The sequence below is a fragment of the Periplaneta americana genome, chromosome 16 (assembly GCF_040183065.1).
Source record: "Periplaneta americana isolate PAMFEO1 chromosome 16, P.americana_PAMFEO1_priV1, whole genome shotgun sequence".
Taxonomy (NCBI): Eukaryota; Metazoa; Arthropoda; class Insecta; order Blattodea; family Blattidae; genus Periplaneta; species Periplaneta americana.
The window spans coordinates 85,604,381-85,622,391 of NC_091132.1; the positions used below are offsets into that span (position 1 = coordinate 85,604,381).

Consider the following 18,011-nt stretch of genomic DNA (forward strand, 5'->3'; position numbering starts at 1 on the left):
ACGAATGTGTAATGTGCCAGGTTGTATGTCTAATTACTGCTCAAGTAAGGTAGGGCCCAGTTCAACATTTGCTTTTCCTTCTGATAAAGACAAGAAAAATGAATTCATCTATACACAAGCAGATTTTGAAATGCAGTAAATGTGCTTATGTTTCCATTACGCATTTTGCTGAAACTCATAGAGTTCGGGTAGACACTGCAAAGAGACTTAAGACTGGTCCACAATAAACTGGGAACGAAAACAATAACGAGAACGAGAACGGGAATATTATTAAAATAAATGTATTTAAATGTGAGCACAATTAACTATTGTGAATACTCACATTTAAATACATTTATTTTAACATTATTTCCGTTCTCGTTGTCGTCATTTCCATTCCTGATTTGGGAACCAGTCTTTATACTTATTTAAGTTGTGTAGAGAGGGATTGAAACAACTATAGATTTCATATTTCAAATTGTTGTGGAGGAGTACACATTATTTCAGACTTTGATATCCTCTGAATTTGAAAGTGCATTTTTTAAGAGCGGAACTCACAAGATGTTTATAATTCTTTTTGAAATGAAAGTCGAAGATATGGGCATTGATTTTATGACAAATGTAGGCCTAGTATTTGTAGTGTGGTGTTAATGACTGTTATTAGAAAGGTCTGCCATATTCTGGGAAACATTTTGGGAAATAATAAATTATTAAAAAATAATTAATAACAACACTCTGCACTCAAACAAACGCAAAATAATGACATTTACAGTACAATGATTCTCCCACAGCTGCCATAAAACCCAGGTGAGTAGGCCTAATTCATTTGGTTTTTACTATATTTTAAGTAGTCTACTGTATTATTATCTCATATTAAAATTAATTTTGAAAATGTTTATTTGAATTTTTTGTAGAGCTTTTTCACAAACATTTTCTGCCATATTACGTAAAACACAATCGTATCGGTATAGGAATTAAGCTGTGTGCGAGGCATAAGCACATCCGTTGTGATGTCATGGCTGCTGATGTAAGGCCTGTAACTTTGCGATGGCCGTGTTCTAGATGATCAGATCATGCAAAAACATTGACAATTTTACTGTTTCTAATTGATGTTATATAGTCAACTAGAAGAAATGGATGTAAAACATATTAGCACTTGTGAAGCTCTAGGAACCAATCAGAAATTGGTAAAGAAAGACCTGAATGTAGAACATAAATTAGCGACCTCGGATACTAACAACCTATGCCTCCGCTTGTAGGAATTTCGTATACAATCATAATTAAAATAATGTATAGTGAGTGACTTTCAGATTTCGTAAAGGCACTTTTCAAGTACGATATTGTGACAGTACATTCAGAATTCCACATTATCAATACCAACCTAATTAAGTAAATGCTTATAGGTATACGGTATGATTTTAATGTTCATTCAAATGGAGAAAATTCTCAGCACAAACGTAACTTTACATTATATTACAGGTATATAATCTCTCTTTTAAACAAAACTACTATTGTTACAGGATAAATATGTTAAGACAGCAAAATACTATTTCAGTGACACGAAATTTACTAAATGAAATGTCACAGCTAAAAGTTAATTTATTTTGGAAGAAAATAATTTATCTATTTATGAAATATGTATTCAAATAGTAATGACTCAATTTTTTAATATTATCAATTCGTAATTTTCGTGGCTAAATAAAATAATGCACAGTTTTGAGTTTCAAATATCAATCAAATGTACGAAAAAATGTTATGTTTTCTTTAACGATGCTCCAAATGTACGATGATTTATTATTACCGTATCTATAAACAAATAAATTCTCATATTATAATGAAGAAAACGGAAGACAGTCTGAGATAGTTAACTGCAACAACTATAACAGACACAGAAATATGTACAGTAAAACTTCATTTATACAATTTTATGGGCAGTCTAAAAAAAGCTTGATGAAAATGTTTAATAACATCTGAAATAGCATTTGAAAACAACATGGGGAAAATGAGTTAAGTCGATTTAGTAAAATTTTGACAAGAGAAATTTATAATGTCACAGTTAAGCCATCTTTGAGTCTATAATACAATACCCAAATTTATAACACATATTATTGAAGAATGTAAACCCGCTGTAAGACTATTTATAAAAAATCTTAGCTGTTTAGAGCCAAAGATGGCTGATGATGTATTACATTTTAAACTCTAATCCAGAACATTAGCTTACCTTATCTGTTACTAATTTAATGAGATGTGATTATACAAAAAAAAAAGTATTTTGGACTGCTTGCTCCTAATGAATAAATTATGTCCTCAAACTGTGATAACTCTTCCTGTTGGAGGCAAGCATGGACAGTTTCGAATTTCCAAGAATTTCAAAGTGGGCCGCATCTTAATAAACAACACGTGCTGTATTTTGGCATTCTTACATTTTTCACAGTAAACCTAATTTCGACAAAAACTGATTTATAACATATAAGTGATGTTTCGTATCTCCTGGATTTAAATACCATTAAGTAAGTGTAAAACACGTATAAACGAAAAACATATAACTGAAATCAATTAACATGGAAAGTACAGGAATTTTGCCGGGACAACAGAAAAAACCAAACAAGTGTGAAAAAGGCATTGGTGCGAAATGTATCAAAGTTTTACTATATTACGTATGAGTGTTTAAAATAGATGATATTCTGAATAGATATTCTGAATAATTTCAAGGGATAAATTGCTCCCGGGACCTTCGATTGAATGCACCAAAGCTCTTACCAACTGAGCTACCCAGGAACTTTACCCGACACCGTCTCAACTTTCCCCTTTATATATCCACATAACTCGAGTGGGCTGAAAAGATGTCATAAACCCACATTGAGTACATACAAACTCTATGTGACTGAAATTGTGGTTTTCTGTTAACGTATCTACAGTAAAGGAAAAAGTTGAGACAGTGTCAGGTGAAGTTCCTGGGTAGCTCAGTTGGTAAGAGCTTTGGTGTGTTCAGCCAAAGGTCCCGGGATCGATACTCGGCTCCAGAACAATTTTTCCCTTGAAATTATTCAAATTTGCTTCACAGGGAGCTTTACCTGAAAGCTACATGTGCAGATGATATTCTCATCTGATGTGCAGTCAGTATCTTTGTGTTTTTTTTTTTAACATCAATTCGTAATAATGCGAACATGTATATGTGGACATACATTTGAAGGTGAGTGAGTGCACGATGGTGAATTTCCTCCATTTCTTTTTATTTATACTATCCTCGTCTCATCATCTCATGCTATCATCATTTTGTAAAACGCATGATTGTTAAAAATTGTTCCTGTGTGAACATGATTATAAAAACATAAAGCTTTACAATTCACTGAAAAATATAAAGAATTTAAGACTTGAAAAAAAGGTGACGATACATTTCCTCACAAATATATTACTGAGAAAACAAATTACTAAATTATATTCCAGTTGTAATCCCTGATCTTGTCAGGAATCTCTCACATAAAGTTTTTCCTTAAGGTATTTAGTCGAAAAAAATCCAAAAAAACTTCCATTAGAAAACGGAACAACAAATGCAGTTTGGGGGAAAATTTTCTGGGAATACAACATTCCTGCCTACACTACCTGATGTGCTCTCTTATCGCAGTGAGATGAATTAAGACTTATCTAGTGGATTTAAAAAAGAAAAATAAAAACTATAGTTCCAACCATGAGTACGATTTGAGACATTTATGAATATGACCTAATTGTGATTTGAAGTTTGCCATTTGAGCAACCATTAACGACAATCTGGTACAATTTATCCTTGCCAAAGTAACAGCAAGATATGAAATTAAAAAAAATTTTTTAGTAAATCCTAAAATGTATTCAAAAAATAAATTACATATTATCATAATCCTGAAATATATATTTCCATACACTATTTTACCATTTAATAAAAACTGGGCAACACTATACTTTATATACTAAATTCAATGCTCGACAAGTAATGCATAAATCAAATAAAGCTTGAAATACTTCAGAATTGGTAACATAACATTAAGGCTTTATATTTGAAAGGAACTAGGCCTACGTAAAACATGTCCAATTACAATATCTACCATATAAAATTTTCAATTCAATAATTACAAAATTAAATAAAATTGGTTCTTCATAGACTTGGTTTTAAGAGATGATTGCTACAAATTCAAAGAAAATGTTCAATGGTGACTTGTTATAGCAAAGTTTTTCAGTCTGAGAAAAATAAGCTTAACTACGAGCTGTCAATATTATATAAAATAACCACTTAGTAAATAATTTGTCTGAATGAAATGTGTCAACACACTTTCAAATTGCGTTAAAACTGATTTTCATCTTAACAATGCAAAGAAATATTATTATTTTTATAATGTATTAAGGAAATATCAAGGTTGGCGGAAATACGTCAATATTAGTTAGTACCAGACTTCATTTATGGTAAATCTAAATGACAAAAAAATTTTGCACATCCTTCTGTAAAAATATAATTTTGACGTTTTTGCTCACTATAAATAAAATACCCAATTAATAACAGAGGATGGCGTCAAAAATGCTATCTCACAATATTTTGTTGGCTCCCCTCACTAAAACTGCAAACAGTCCAATCAAAATTCACAATTCTCAGTCAAACAATTTAAGTAAGTACTTCAAAAGAAACCCTAATCAAGAAAGTGAGAGCTTAAGTCATTCACTTATATGTAACATGATAAATGCAATATATGTCTCATAGGGATGGGTTCAGAAGCAGAGAAATAAAACTACACAAGTACATAAATATCGTATCAAATAACCACCAACGAATCTCAGTTGCTATTCTTGGCAGCAGGCAAATATTTCTTGGTTCAAAACCAAGCTACCCGGTGGAGAACACAATAAATTAATATTGCTCCTATGAGAATATAGTGGGTCAATGTTCATAAAAATGTGTGTTACACTGCGAGATGTTCTTGGAACATGACTATCATGCAAATCATTAGCAATATATGGAAAATACCTATGATATTGTGGTAAAGAATCGCTACTACAATGGTGGATAGTGATGTGCAAAGAAGCAAAACATGAATAATATTTTTATTTTATGCAGTACCATAATCCCAGTAACAAAACAGCTGGAAAGTAAATCTTTGTAAAGTCGGCTTGTCTCTGATAAATAAAAGATAATTTTAAAATTATTGTAATGCAAAGTGAGAAAATTATAAAATACAGCCCTCTTTAATACTCACAAAAGAACATGAAAATTATTAAATGCACAAAAGCATCGAATTGTACACTTACAAAAGTATAAAGAATATATCGTAAGTTATACCAAGTTATCCCTAGTCTATGTTTTTAAATAGTAATTAATAATTAGTAATGTAACACTGTATTCTTCTTCCCTAGAAGTTTTTTCGTGGATTTTTTGCAGCTATACACAGTACCATCATTTGTTCGAAGCCTCTACCTCCTGAAGAAGTACATATTTCTACTTCACTCACTCACTCACTCACTCACTCACTCACTCACTCACTCACTCACTCACTCACTCACTCACTCACTCACTCACTCACTCACTCACTCACTCACTCACTCACTCACTCACTCACTCACTCACTCACTCACTCACTCACTCACTCACTCACTCACTCTCATTCATTCATTCATTCATTCATTCATTCATTCATTCATTCATTCATTCATTCATTCATTCATTCATTCAATTCCAATATCTCTCATTGGAGCAAAGGGCGGAAGAAAAAACTTTTCATCGGATCAGGTTTTTGGCCAGATGTTTATTTCTCTCCAGGATTCACATATGGACTCTGCTTTCTTTATGACAGTCCTTCGCCATGTACTGTATATCTATTTAGTCCTACATAAGTACGTTTTTAAAATAAAAAATATATGTATATATCAAATGAGTAGAAATTAAAATAGTATGGTGCCTTTTCCCATAAACTAATATTCTATTAAAATCGCATTTATGGTTTACATGGTGTAAAAATGTACAACTGATACATTATAGGGTAAAATATTGACTAAAAGTAACATACGACTTTTAAAATTGATACAAAGAACGTAATTATTATGAAACATTTTACGTGCCTTCGATAAATTTATTCTCAATTATTGCCTCCAAACTTATATATGTAGCTATGAAATTGTATACCTCATATATTAAAAATATTATTCTACGTTTTTAAAATCCACCATCATATTATCCACCAATGTGTATACTGCTCACGCACAAGAGGGCCAGCCCTTTCACATCACCTCAACAGAGGAAAGAATCAACATGAAGTGTCTTACAAAACTTCAGTTTTGTACCATGGAACAATTAATACTTGACTGAAATTGCTGCTAGCTACTAAAACAGCACCTCCTTCATACAGAGCAAGATAAATATTTATATATATATAATAAAGACATTTACATTATGCGAGCTCGTAACACAAAGATGAAAAATTTTACATTAAAACAAAACACACCAATACTTGAAAACAATGTTGCATAAAACTTGTGTCACACCCTGAACAAAAGCTTGCTGCTTGCAGGTTGATTCTTTCATTGCGTTGGGGAACATTCTCATACAAATAAAACTTGAGTGCCTGACGGAGGCAAAGGGGAAAAAACCCAGAGTTGTAGCCACCGACGCATAGGTGGTGGGAACGTTTCACAGGGCAACATATAAAGCTTGAACCTAAAACCAACGTTGCGTCTCCACAAGCGCAGGGGTAGAGCCATGGCAAGTTTCTGCCAACATGCAAACGTACGAGTGGTTCGATGTGACGAGTAAAGCTTAGGCCTAGATATATTAAGTTTATCTCCACCCTGAGAGGAACGGGGGAGAGGAGGAGTCAATGTCAACGTGCAAACAACCCACCCGAATGATCTGCTGTGGCATAATCAGTGAGCAGTGGAGACGCTGCCAATGCTGCGTAGTTGGCATAGTCGGCATACGGCGTGTAGATGAGACCGTGTGGGTCGTGGGGCGAGAGAAGTGGCCCCTGGTGCCCTGACCCGTTCAGGAGAGAGGCTGCAGTTGTTGGCACTGGAATCCTCGGGGACAGAATTAGTGGTGCACCCAGAGGGTTGGCAGAACGCATGGGTGCTGCCAATGCTGGCATTCCTGGAGAGAGAAGCCGCTGAGTCTCTGCTGCAGCTGCAGTCAACCTTCGCCATTCCTCATCACAAGCTGCACAAATGTAAGTAATAAGAAATTTCTTATAGTTTCACTCTTACTAAAATTAAATTTGTAATGTATTCCTATAAGTCGCATAAACTGCTTCTATAGAATATCTAAAGCTTAACTTTTGTAAGAAAATACGTAAAAACAGACTCAATGTATTTTTTTAGACAGTCACTTCATAATGACGACTTTTTCGGTTCTCATTTTAGTATCGAAAAGTCATCGATTATGGCATCCATAAATTAGCGTGCTTAAAAGTGAATTTCCGTGCCTAATAGTATATTACAATACAAGGTTGGGAAGTGCTTTTTACAAAATCGAGGCAAAGTTTGAAAAACGAGCAGAGTGAGTATATTTTGAAAATAATATTATTTTTAAAAATCTTAATATACAGTACCTACGTACATTAGACTATGAACAGCTGACTGATTCTCAGCAAGAAGTTTGTCATAGGTGTCGGTAGGTGGCAGTAGTTTTAATTACAACCCTAGAATGCATATGAGCAGAATATGAACTGAGACATGTAGAGATGTGCTTTGTGATCCATGGTTTCCACCACTGCATCTGCACCAGGAAGTCTTTCCACCAGGCCTGCCACGAGTGTATATGTAAACTGTGTAGTGAACAGTGTGATACTTACCATGCCTTGGAATGTAACAAGAGATCAGTATCGTTGATTCAATTTTGTACAGACTAGAGTCATATAGACATTATTCCCAATGTAATGTGTAGTGAACAGTGTGACACTTAGTGCATCTCTGACTCAACTTTGTCCAGACTAGAGTCATATAGACTTTTGCCAATTGGGCGCTTTACATATTTTTATTAATTAGAACCCTAGAGCAGTTATTTCTAATGTTTCAACATACTTATCTAGGTTGGCAACTCTGAATTCAGTAAAATCAACTTCCAATAGTGGCGGTCGTTTGCTGTAATGACGAAAAAACACACTATCGTGCAAAAAAGTACTTTTAAGCACGCTAATTAGAAATATTGAAAACATAAATTCAAACCATTTATTTGTTATAAATATTCACAACACAATTATTTAAATTGTAAATTATAACATTTAGAGATTTGATACATACATTATTTTCTTCTTGCAGGACACAGTTATGTTCTACAGCAGAATACTGAATCTCATTATTGTTCCCATTTATATTTATTATTTTCGTTGTAATTACTTGTATATTCCAAAATTACATGACAAGTAGAACTCCACTTAAACAACTTCCTAACAACCAGCAAGACAATCACTATAGCCTATTACATATCGGAAGGCCTTGAAATCTATATCTTTCCATACGAATGTAATACTCTTTCGTCTTTAACATCAGAAGTTTGCCATTGCGAGAGAATGAATCAACAGTTTTATTATACTTAAAATATATAAGTACATTAGAGATTCTCGAGCGACTGTCTAAAAAATCTTGTATGAAACAATTGTGAAACTAAGCGTTTTAAGCACTCGCCTCACTTCTCGTGCTTAAAAGCTATCATTATTTCGCAACTTTTTGCATTAATAGCTATTATTTAACTGGCAGTAAAGTTCATCTAAGGGATGGAATACGGTACTTTTATTTTGCTATACGTTTATATTTATGTTTAAAAAATTAACAATATTATAAACAAAGAGCATTTAGATGGACAGACTAACAGACTTAGGCATTACCAAGGTGTAATCTCAAAACAAGTACCTTGGGAAAGTAAATACTGTTCACATTATCAATAAAAAAGCAATATTACTACGAACAGTTAATATCATAAGAGAGCATTAAAAATTAAATAAAATTAATTACGCAATTGTTTACTTAGTAGTTCTCAAGTTAGGCCCTCGTGCACAGCAAATACCAAAAACAGAATGTTAAAAAAGTAAGCATCATATCATCAATATCAGTCTTTGAAATGTCAAATTACAGAAAACTGAGACCTAACAAATAAACAACTGCCAATAATTATACTAGAGAAAGTGAAATATACTTTAGACAAACAATTCATTCTGAATTTTACTACTAGTTATGAAATGATACTACAGTTTGTAGCATGTATCAGGTTAGATAGTTAGTATAATTAATCTTCAGGTAGGAATCTTACTGGCAACACAGTGTCAAGCCCATTAATGTTCATCAGCGTCACTACAAAATCCTTTTAGACACTTCATGTAAACTAATTACATGTTGATGTGCTAATAAGAAAAACGCATGAATAATTATGTAAATGAAAAACTGATAACGAAGGTGAAGATGAACTTTCGTTAATATAACAATAATGAACCATGTATTTTTTCTATTCACTTCACTTTCACAATCTATTTTTAGATTCAAAACTTTATCGTTGTCATAGTCATCGGCATCATCCTACATACAGGGTGATTCACGAGGATTTACCGCCACTTATGGAGCTTTTTTCCGAAGACATTCTGAACAAAAATGTCATATAAACATATGTCCTAATTTCAATATTTTCAGAGTTACACTAATTTGAAGTTGTTTGTAAAATGCCATTATTCTTTTGTTTTAAGGGTAAAACAATATTACAGATAAAGAATAAACTATTAAGCAGTATCGTTTCTTTAATTAGCTAGTATTCTGAAGCTGAAAGTGTGTTGTGAATTCCACAGTTGCTCCGTACAGCATTTTTTTTCGATTTGTTAACTACAAAATTACATTTTTCTTACGCACATATTACAATGTTACAAATCACGCCATTCCTGTAAATTCTTTAAGACCATACATTAGGATGCATAATTAAACTGTAAAGACTCAAGTTCCTAAAGTCGTATGATTTCAGTAACAACTGTTGTGATATGTGCGTAAGAATGATGTAATTTATAGTTAAAAATTAAAAAAACATAATCTGTACAAAACAATTAACAACACATTTTTAGCTTCTAGTCAATTAAAGAAATGACACTTCTGAATAGTTAATTCCCTATTTATAATATTCTTTTACCCTTAAAACTAAAGAAAAATAGGTATTTTACTACCAATTTCAAATTAGTGACTCTGAAAATAATATTGAGATTAGGACGCATGTTTATATGACATTTTTTACTGAGAATGTCTTCGGAAATAAGCTCCGTAAGTGGTAGTGAATCCTAGTGAATCACCATGTATATTAGACTTATATTGGTCTGTTATGATCCCAATTCAGCGTTTTTTTTTTTTTAGATCTTCCTAATGAGCATTTGATAATTCAAAATTTGACGTGAAACTTCTAAGGTGTCAATTCTTAACATGTGACATCAGTATCATTAACCCTTTCTGCTCGAATAAGTCCATTTGGTATCCTCAAAAGTAGTTTCGTTCTTTACCGATACAGTGCAGCACTTTCCAGTTCCTTGGCCAGCTGTTATTAGGAAGAGGATTGCTTTGTTTTTTTGCTTCTCCACGGTGTCTCTATGACCTTGTGCACCCATAATTGTAGAAAATCAAAAAGAAATTCAGGTCAGAATGAGTTAAACAAGCTGCTAATGAGAATTTAGGTACCAAAAATAAATGGAAAAATATTTGGATTCAGAAAATAGTTCATAACTGTAGCAAAGTTCATACTGAGGAAAAAGTTCCATTTCAAAATTCCAATTTAATTAATAAAATTTATATTTTTCTCGTCCCCTCTGGTTTTCAACTATATATAATTATATAACTGATCTATAAGTTTATTATTGTACCGGTATCAATGAACCATTTTACTAGTTGTCATCTCATTTATAATATGAGACCACAAAAGACACATTCAGTCATAAAGTGGACAATATTGTATGCCTACTCTTGTTTATTTAATTATTTCAACTTCTAGGTAGCCTACATACTGATACCGTTTTCATTATTCAAAACTTATATTTATACCAACAAATTTTAAAAAATTTAACTGAAACAGCCACTTTAAGCTTGTACAAATGAAACTGAGATCAACTTAACCAAATAAGCTTGTACAAATTAAATTCAGACTAACCTAAGGTATAAAACAATAAAGAGGCATATTAGTTCGTTTATCTCCTACAGTTGCAATTCAAATAAAATTTCAGATCCAGACCATACCAAATTGAATACCTTTTCTTAATATTGGTTCAGGCATCCCATAACATTCCAAATTTCATAATGTAATGTCTTTATTAATCTCATTATCAATTCATCCATACCCATTATCTATTTAGCATATCTGACCATAGAGAGCTGAACATTAAGAAAAAAATTGATATTAGGAAAGAAGTGAAAACAATACATAAATGAAATATCAAAGCAAATAAAATACGTAGAATACTTTGTACATAAAAAGTTGCATGTAATTGCAGATCAGAAAGGGGAATATCAGTTGAAAACTCCTTAAGTTTGTTGACATTCATAAAATCCGTGGTGCTACAGCCCTTTAAGGACCCAGACCATCAGCCAGTTGCAGGCCTTACGTCCACATGCCGAAGCAGAGGTGGACGATCATCCAACCAGAATGGAGGTACATATGGTTAGGACGATGATTCCCCCAACAGTTATATCTGGCTTTTGTAACCGGAATTCGCTATCTATTGTAACTCCCCAAAGTGCATCACGATGCTGGGTGGACACCAATCCCATTCACTAGCAGAAATTTTATGAGAAAATTTCTTTCCCCACGAGGACTCGAACCAGCGCGCATTCCGTAACGCGAGTTCTAGACAGGATGCCTTTTAGACCATGATGCCACAGCGCAGGATGTTTGTAACATATTCTTCTATATATGCACTAATATGTACAACATTGATTCATTAAAGTCATTGGTTTTTAAGAAACATGTTAAATAAACTATTACACACAATCCACAAAAGGCTTCCCCTTTCTCCTGACTATACTTATACTTTCATAAGCTCCAGGAATTTACCTTCAAACTTAGAATAATATTCTTCTAAAAGATATGATTCTGGTACCGGTACTTTAATAAGTGAATCCCCACTTTCTCCAGTGTATTTGCTGCCCAATCATAATAGGCAATAAAGAATAAAAGGGAATAAAATACATATTTTTTATGGTCACTTGCGCAGCTTGTACAGCAAGTCGACAAGCAGATACAGAAAAATAATCACACTATGAAGTAATTTCCCTGACTGTTAATTGTAGCCTACTTAAGTGTTTTTCACTGATATGTTAGTGCTTTTAGTTATAAAAAGAATGAAGTATAAAACTTTGAGAAGTCAATACCTGCAACTGTAGCCACTGCCTTGATGCTAGAGTCTCGGTATGTGCCATTGATAATGGCCAGCTCCATAAGCTGCCTTTTCTTCAGTTCATCCTCTCCATCAGCCTGAAATCAAAACAAAATGGCCACCGTCAAGACAGGTTACTGTTCTCACACAATGTACTGCAATTGCAAATACATGTCAAATATATATATAAACTGACAGAGAGAGAGAGAGAGGATTCAGGTTAAAGAAAAAAGTATGAGAGATCAAATGATCAGTTGCCATAGAAACGCCTACCTACCACAAAGTTTCTACAATATACTAGGCAAGGCCCATAAATCCAATGCTTTTTTCTTAACCTGGAATCCTCTATAGTACAATTTATAATTTGAGAGTTAATTCTACAACAAAATAAATTAATGTGGAGACAGTATATGCTTTAACTTTGGTCCTTTTTTTATTCATTTTGAATCTTGCGTACACTATTTTTAACACTTGAATATAATTAATTAATTGATTAACTAGCGGACTTACTCGTGTTAATTATGTAAGTTTGTGCGGCTTACAGCTGTTTCAGTGCTTCACGCACCATCCTCAGAGCCTACTCTGAGTAGGCTCTGAGGATGATGCATGAAGCACTGAAACAGCAGTACCGGTAAGCCACACAAACTTACATAATTAACACGAGTAAGTCCGCTAGTTAATCAATTAATTAATCCTTTTTTTAATTTGTTTATTTTACGATGCTTTATCAACTGCTCGTTTCACAATCTGTATGAAAGTATGAATGGTATATTGCAGGAAACAGGCATATTTCCTCTGTAATAATCATGGTCTACAGCTTTCTTTCTTCAATCTCAGATAGAAGAAATAAATTGTTCACAGTGTATTGTATTATGATATTTATGATATGAAGATACATACGTTTTTTGTTATTTGCCTCACTTTTTTTTTTACAGAGGAATATAATAGTATTTAGTTTTTCAGGGAAATCTAGTTTTAACTGAAACTATGAGATCCTTAATGTTCGTCCTTCATATATAATGGCGATATTTTCAACGAAATTTACATTAATTAAAATGTGGGGAAAATAAACACCCTCCTAGAAAGTTGAAATAACAAGCAGGTTTCCTTTGTCTACCTCTAAAAGCATAGTGAATGGTATCATGCAATGTACTTCACTTATGTAATTTCGTTTGTGAAAATTAATCAAAACAACAGTTTGAGAGAGAGACAGAGAAAGAGAGAGAGAGAGAAGGAGGGCGGGAGAGAGGGAGAGGAAGAGGTGAGAGTTTTTGTGATTGCATTCATGACACCTCCTGCAAAATTACTTAAAGTAGTAGAATCCCTAACAGAACACATTTCCCCACGCACAAGGGCCTACTGATAAGGCTGTCAGGGCAAAAGTAGACTGGTTGCAGCACTGTGCTCAAAATAAAGAAGGTTTTGTGTCAAGAAAGAGTGAACTGCTTGAACCTGAATCTTACAGACTCACAATTCGTACACTAAAATTTTGTCCAGTAACCTCATGTGATATTGTACAATCATTTTCATCATCAAAAAATATCTTTGTAGATAACAAATTACGACAACAAAGAACCTTGAAAATTTGTTAGTTGTGTTTTGCAGCCAGAAAAAGTAAGGGAAACAAAGAAATAAAAAGTGCATATTGAACTTTAATGTAAAATTATCATTCACATTTTGTTTTCAGAAAGATATTAGATACCACAAAAAATAGGATTTTGCATGATTTGCATATTTCTTGCTTTATATGCATATTTCAGATTTTGTTTGTGCATATAAATTTTGACCCTACTAATTACACTTAACAGTAGTACATTACATTCTGGAGCAATGATAAATATTTGGTTAATTTCAGCAATACATTATTATATCAAACTTATAATAGAACTTCTGATTATATTGTAACAACAACTACTGTACAGTAGGCATAAATATTCATTGGTATCTCCATTATATAATTTATTTCAAGAAATAGTCTGCCCAGGCATCCTGGGTTGCCAAAAACACAGAATAACACACATATAAGAATAGTAATGATTACAGTAAGATAGATGAGCCAAATTTAAATGTGAACTAGGAGCTTAAGTTTAAGAAATAATAAATTTGTACATATATTTGTAACAATCACACACCAAGAGACATAAATTAACACCATGGACTTCCAGAATTGACCTTGTGAAAGGAAGCCTGCTGTTATGTAGGAGCAAGAATACCAACTTGTGTTCAAACACACTAACCTATTCAATACTGCCACAATAATTCATTATTGCCTAGTCATCTATGAGTGTCCTGCAAAATATACTGTATTGTATTATGGTCCCTAACACAGTTATTGCTTCAACAGCAAATACGTACCGGTATTTTGTATTACAAAGTGGTTTGTAAGAGCTTGAAACATTATTACCACTGACAGTGAGACAAATTTCAGATTCCACAGTCACTTTTAACACTAGTCTAGTACTTGAACTGTTCGAACTCAGTGCTTTCACAGTAATCGAGCATTACATAAACAAATAAGTTGCATAAGTGACTTGAATATTGTAAGCTTTACCAAGATACACAAATAAAAATAAAATAGTACACGGGGATACAAAGATGGTAAATGCATTACGACAGAATCGAGGAAAAGTTAGAAAAGAAGATATACAGGTAAAGTAAAGTTGTTCGAATTTCTAGATTCTGTTATGCACTTACTTACTTAACACATGTGTAGGCCCTACTCATATTGCATAGGCCTACTATTTTTTGCATGATCATAGTTTTAGAATTGCAAATACTGTATATTTTTACCACATTTTTGCATTAAAAATAGAGAGTAAATTTATTTTTCAAGGGCTCTGCATTATTGTTTCATTGTGGAGTAACTCGAAGAACAGAGTTTTTTACGATTAACCATTTTAGTCAATGTAACTATTATACATTCAAGGGAGTATTATTTTGCTTAAATATTAATAAAAGTTGGTGTTATAATACATCTGATACATCATAATGACACTGACATGTCCATGGGAATAAATATTCAAAATTAATTAAAACTCACACACAAATGCTCTCAAGAGTTATGGAAAATTGAGTATGGAAAATTGGGTATAATTCACTGGTACCACTGTGTTAAAAGTTGTTACAATAATATGTTTCTCTAGCAACTACTCAGCACGTTGTAAATCCAACTTACAAGGCCTGTCAACAATAGTAAGAAGTGCAACAAAAAACAAGATCATGAAAAAATATACTGTATATAAGAGTCTTCAAGTGGTGCTTTTATTTTAAACATTGTATCCTTGCAAGAAATAAAACTTCATATTAATCGCAAATAGATTCATCACACGAATTTCACAAAAAATTGTACATCCTGATTACACAACTTTTAACACTATATCACACGGAATATGTATTATAAATCTTTCTCGTGTTAAATTTTACCTGGTTAACATATTACAGCCTGTTATGGGCCATCTTCAGAACTGATTGGTGCTGGTCTTGGCACCTTTTGTGTTTCCTATGAGGATGTGTTTGTGTAGCGTAATGTGAAGTCAAAGGGTGTGTGTGTTCTGAAATTGAGTTGTGTGTTGAGAATTTCATTTGGATGTGTTTCTGGCTTATTGGTTGAATATGTAGAATTACCATTTCTGTGTTTATGTCTCTGTAGGTGTGGTTAGCATTTGTGATGTGTTCTGCATATGCGGAAGTGTTTTGTTATGGCTGTGATGTGTTCTTTGTAATGTTACAAAGAACACAGCACGTTGTAACAATAAGAAATATATAGACACACAAAAACACATCCAAATGAAATTCTCAATACACAACTCAATTTTAGAACACACACGCTCTTTGACTCCACATTAAACTACACAAACACACCACCACAGGAAACACAAATAAAAGGTGCCAAGACCAGCACCAACCAGTTCTGAAGATGGCCCATAACAGGATGAAACATGTTAACCAGGTACGGTAAAATTTAACGCGAGAAAGACATATAATACATATTCTGTGAAAAAAATTGTGTAGCATTTTTATAGTATTAATGTTATCTATAAGTTCTTTGAAAAAAGTTGAAGCATATGAAAGAGTATATGTGAGACATGTTAGGTGGCATTTTAATGGATAAATGCTTCTGAAAATAAGTTTTATACTACATTTTCACTTGCCAAGTAGTGTAAGTTATGCATATCAACATTTATATGAAGTTACTATTTATTATAAAATCTAGACTTTGAAAATGAAGAATATCACTTCGAAACTAGTCAGCCAGGTAATTTTCTCATATTAACACAGTAAAGAGTTATAAAGTTAATCAGTAATTATAAAGTATTTATGCCGGTCAAAGCCGGCATTAAGTTGGAATCCACTCACCACGGGAACCAGGAGTTTTTTAACCTCCTCAACTGCTCGCTGCATCTTCATGGTGGCTCTATTCTCTGTGTCCTCCACTGTGATTAGGACGTGCAGATCATCATTCAAGTGTTCCCAGTTGGGCTTTCCTCTATTCAACTCTTCCTGTAATTCAACCAACATCATATCACACATTTGACCTAGTAACACATAAAAAGCTAAGAAAAACTAATAATTCAAATTCAACAAATTATCCGATTTGCAGTATTCTAAAATGGATATCATACGTACTCTGTTCAGTGCAAGCAAGGTTCACATAAATGAACACAGTAGTCTGGGATTAGGGTAGGTATTATTAGGAGCCAGGATCTAAATTAAAAAAAAAACTTCCTATAACTTAAAGAACACAACATTAAGAGTGTTCATAATTTAATCAATTTCAGTTCATTACTGATAAAAGCCCTAGCATACCAGAAAACCAAGTTTATACACAAGCCATTAAGAAATAAGCAACTTGCCTGAAAAAAAGAAATCAAGTTAATAGCTTAAATGCGATTTTAGGAAGCTCAATTGCATTTAATTGGTCCAATCAGAGCCATGAGACACAGCTGCAGTCTTATAAGAAGAAGACAATTTGCTGAGTGTTATTCTCTCTCATCGAAACCATATAAAAAGATGGCTTTAAAGGTAACTTGTTCCAATTCATATCAGTTAACACGATATAATTTGTTTTAAGTGACATTTAAGGATCACATCAATTGTTAGATAGGCTATGTCAGAGGGTGCAGTTTCTTATATAGATATAAAGAGCATGTTATTTATGATGAGTCATAAGTGTTTAATTATTTCCATTTAACAAGAGAACCAAAATCTTAGTTCATAATGTCAAGTTATTTAAAAGGGAATAAAATCAACCAAGAAAGCTGCAGTTTCATCATTTGTCTATATTCGATCCTGTAACATTTAGTAGATCCAATCGTAAGCAACTTTTTACACATGCAGAAACTTGTTTCTTTAATGGGAACTATTTCCATTTTTATAATACTCTTGCTGCTTAGTGAGAGTACACTGATGCAACCAGCACCATATCATAGCTCCTTAGCAGCATGCCCATGCAACAAGTAACATTATCATTACCGTTAACTGGGGTTACTTTGAACACAGAGGAAACTTTGACCATTTTTTCAGAAAATAATATTTAGGTTTCTACATGCTGCATTTGTTATAGATGGAGGTAAATTTGGTATGAGAATGATTTTATGATAATTTACCTCCATCTATAACAAATACAGCATGAAGAAACCTAAATATGATTTTCTGAAAAAATGGTCAAAGTTTCCTCTGTGTTCAAAATAACCC

The 18,011-nt window shown here is 33.0% G+C and overlaps 1 protein-coding gene across 6 annotated transcripts in view; it reads right to left on the reverse strand.

Annotated features, from left to right (window-relative positions):
* The window catches only part of how (protein held out wings), a 783,114-nt gene that overhangs the window by 38,761 nt on the left and 726,342 nt on the right, over positions 1–18,011 (reverse strand). For all 6 annotated transcript variants that reach the window (XR_011336682.1, XM_069849715.1, XM_069849713.1 and 3 more), the window contains exons 4-6: positions 16,677–16,817; positions 12,313–12,415; positions 6,836–7,147 (exon numbers count right to left, since the gene is read on the reverse strand). Coding sequence is in view for 5 of the 6 variants with exons in the window: in XM_069849715.1 (XP_069705816.1) it covers positions 6,836–7,147; positions 12,313–12,415; positions 16,677–16,817 (556 nt within the window). In the remaining variant the exon portion in view is untranslated. The remainder of the gene's footprint in view (positions 1–6,835; positions 7,148–12,312; positions 12,416–16,676; positions 16,818–18,011) is intronic.